Source organism: Alligator sinensis, unplaced genomic scaffold (genome assembly GCF_000455745.1).
Source record: "Alligator sinensis unplaced genomic scaffold, ASM45574v1 scaffold925_1, whole genome shotgun sequence".
Taxonomy (NCBI): Eukaryota; Metazoa; Chordata; order Crocodylia; family Alligatoridae; genus Alligator; species Alligator sinensis.
The window spans coordinates 117,412-119,745 of NW_005843152.1; the positions used below are offsets into that span (position 1 = coordinate 117,412).

The 2,334-nt window shown below is 45.4% G+C and overlaps 1 protein-coding gene across 1 annotated transcript in view; it reads left to right on the forward strand.

Moving 5' to 3' along the window:
* The window catches only part of LOC102372437 (calcium-activated chloride channel regulator 1-like), a 30,808-nt gene that overhangs the window by 20,730 nt on the left and 7,744 nt on the right, over nt 1-2,334 (forward strand). Inside the window, exon 11 of the mRNA XM_006037640.3 lies at nt 435-705. Within this exon, the coding sequence (XP_006037702.2) occupies nt 435-705 (271 nt within the window). The remainder of the gene's footprint in view (nt 1-434; nt 706-2,334) is intronic.

Below are 2,334 nucleotides of genomic sequence, written 5' to 3' on the forward strand. Positions count from 1 at the left end.
CCCCCCCCCCCCCCCGCCACACACACACCCCACCACCCCACAGAATATATAGGAATAAGATTTTATTTTGAGCTAGTATGCAATAGTCTCTATATATACTCCTCAAAAAGCATAAATCAAGACAAAAATTATTTTTGAAATAAAATTTAAATGTTATAATAGATGTCTGATTTTTAGTATAATGATTGTTTTTTTACCTGTAATATGTTAAAATTACATCTTCTGAAAGACTGTGTGGCCCTCAACAGATCACCAAAACTCATTAAGTGGCCCACCAGCCAAAATAATTGCCCACCCCTGCCCTAATTGCTCTTAATGCCACTGAAAAATCTCCTTTTACCTAATATAATAAAGGACTAGGTACGAGGAACAAGGCTGCTCATATTATATTGTGTTCTTATAATAAACTTTTTTTTTTAATTTTCGATTTGCAGTGGGGAGACTGGCATTATCAGATTCAAAATACATATACAGCCCTTCAAGTCATATCAATGACAGTAACCTCTCGAGCAGCATCTTTGGATGTGCCTCCAGTGACTGTGAGAGCTCACATGAATAAAGATACAAACAGTGTTCCTAGTCCAATGGTTATTTATGCAGAAGTTAGCCAAGAGTTCTTGCCTGTTCTTGGTGCAACTGTGATAGCCACTGTTGAAACTCAGGCTGGAACTGCAGTAGATCTGGAACTTCTTGACAATGGCTCAGGTAATTTTTTAATAAATGTCTTTGCTTTTTATTTAGACATTTGCATTCTCCCCGCCTGCGTTCTACCTTTTAGAATCTACTGCATGCTACTTGCAGACTTTCACTAAGAAGTCGGCCATGTAACGAGCCCGGGGTAAGGGGTTCCAAAAGAAGAAAATGACTCTGGTCATCCCCATCGCATTACAGTGACCATAAACTGGTTGGTGTCTAAGCTGCTGTAGACTATGTACCCCAATATACTGACAGCTGCCCTGAGTGTTGTGGGAGGAGGAAAGAGAACCTGTACACAAGGAGGGGCAAACTGGCAATGCAATGCCTGCTTCCCCTCTTGTGCTGTTACCCATGATGCAAGTAACCATGAAGGGACAAAAGAGGGTGGAGACCCATCTGAACCATGATTTAGCTCAGACCTTGTGTATCCATTGTGCCCCTGAGGAGACAGAATAAGAAAAGGAGAGACTGTTTCTATAGTTTGTACCATGTCCTGTGAATCTTGGCTGAAGCCCTAATTTTAACCCACTCTTCACTAACTAAAATGTTAACCATAGGCCCTCTGCCAGCGGGCATTAAATAGTTACTATGTCTGTGAAAGAGAGAATAATATCTAGAGATGCAATGCAATTTAAACGCATAGCCCAGTGGTTCAACAGTTAACAGTGTCACAGCAATGATACAGAGTTTAGAATGGGCTGCAAAGGCCAATAAAGGAGCTGAGTAAATGTTTGGTGGGTTAGCCCACACTGGCTAAAGCGCTAGCTTTGCACAGGTGTACCCAAACATCTAGAGTCCGAGCTCTGACTGAGGTGTAAACATAAGTTTAGAGAGAAAGTATCATCCTGCAGGCCTGCTCATTCCCACAGCCCGATATTCTGATAGTATCTCAACCTTAAGGAGCTCTGCCACATTTACTAACAGAGTAGAGACTCTGTCCCTATTCCATGAGGGCAGCATCCAGCCATGACTCTGCAAAAATATTTTATTCTTCATTCTGCCTTATGAAAATAGGTTGATGGGGTAAGGATGTAATATGCAAGAAAATATGGCATTTTAGGGACCCACCAACCACAATATGAGAGTGATTAACCTAGTGGAGGCCAGCAGAAAGGATAGCAATTACATGTGGTTGAATTAGAGATGTAAATACTGATTAAATAAATATTTGTTTAACCTGTTGTAATCACAAGAGGTTAAAAGATTAATCGGTATGGCAACCCCTGGCCTGGCCCATGTGGTGCTGCTCCGGCCTGGCCTGCAGGGCACCCCTGCCCAGCCCAGCACAAGCAGGGCTCTTCCAGCCCCTCAAGGTACGGTGGGCACTCAGCAGCTCCCCAGGGCTGTGCCTCACAAAGGGGGAGGTAGGTGGGTCCTCTCTGAGTCCATTCCAGGTGCAGATGGGGCAGGCGGGGTACACCATGAGGTTGACCTGTAGACTCAGGGGAGTCACCCTGCATCCACTTACCTCCACCTTGCCCTGCCATGGAGAAAGGGCGGCACCTACCTCCCCAGAGCAGCCAGGGGCCAAATTAGACCCACCAGGTAGGCAGTATAAGCCAGGAAGCCCGAGGGGCTGCAGCCACCAGTATGCGGCTCCCCGGGGCCCGCTGTAGCAGCGCCGGGGCGAGCCGCCAA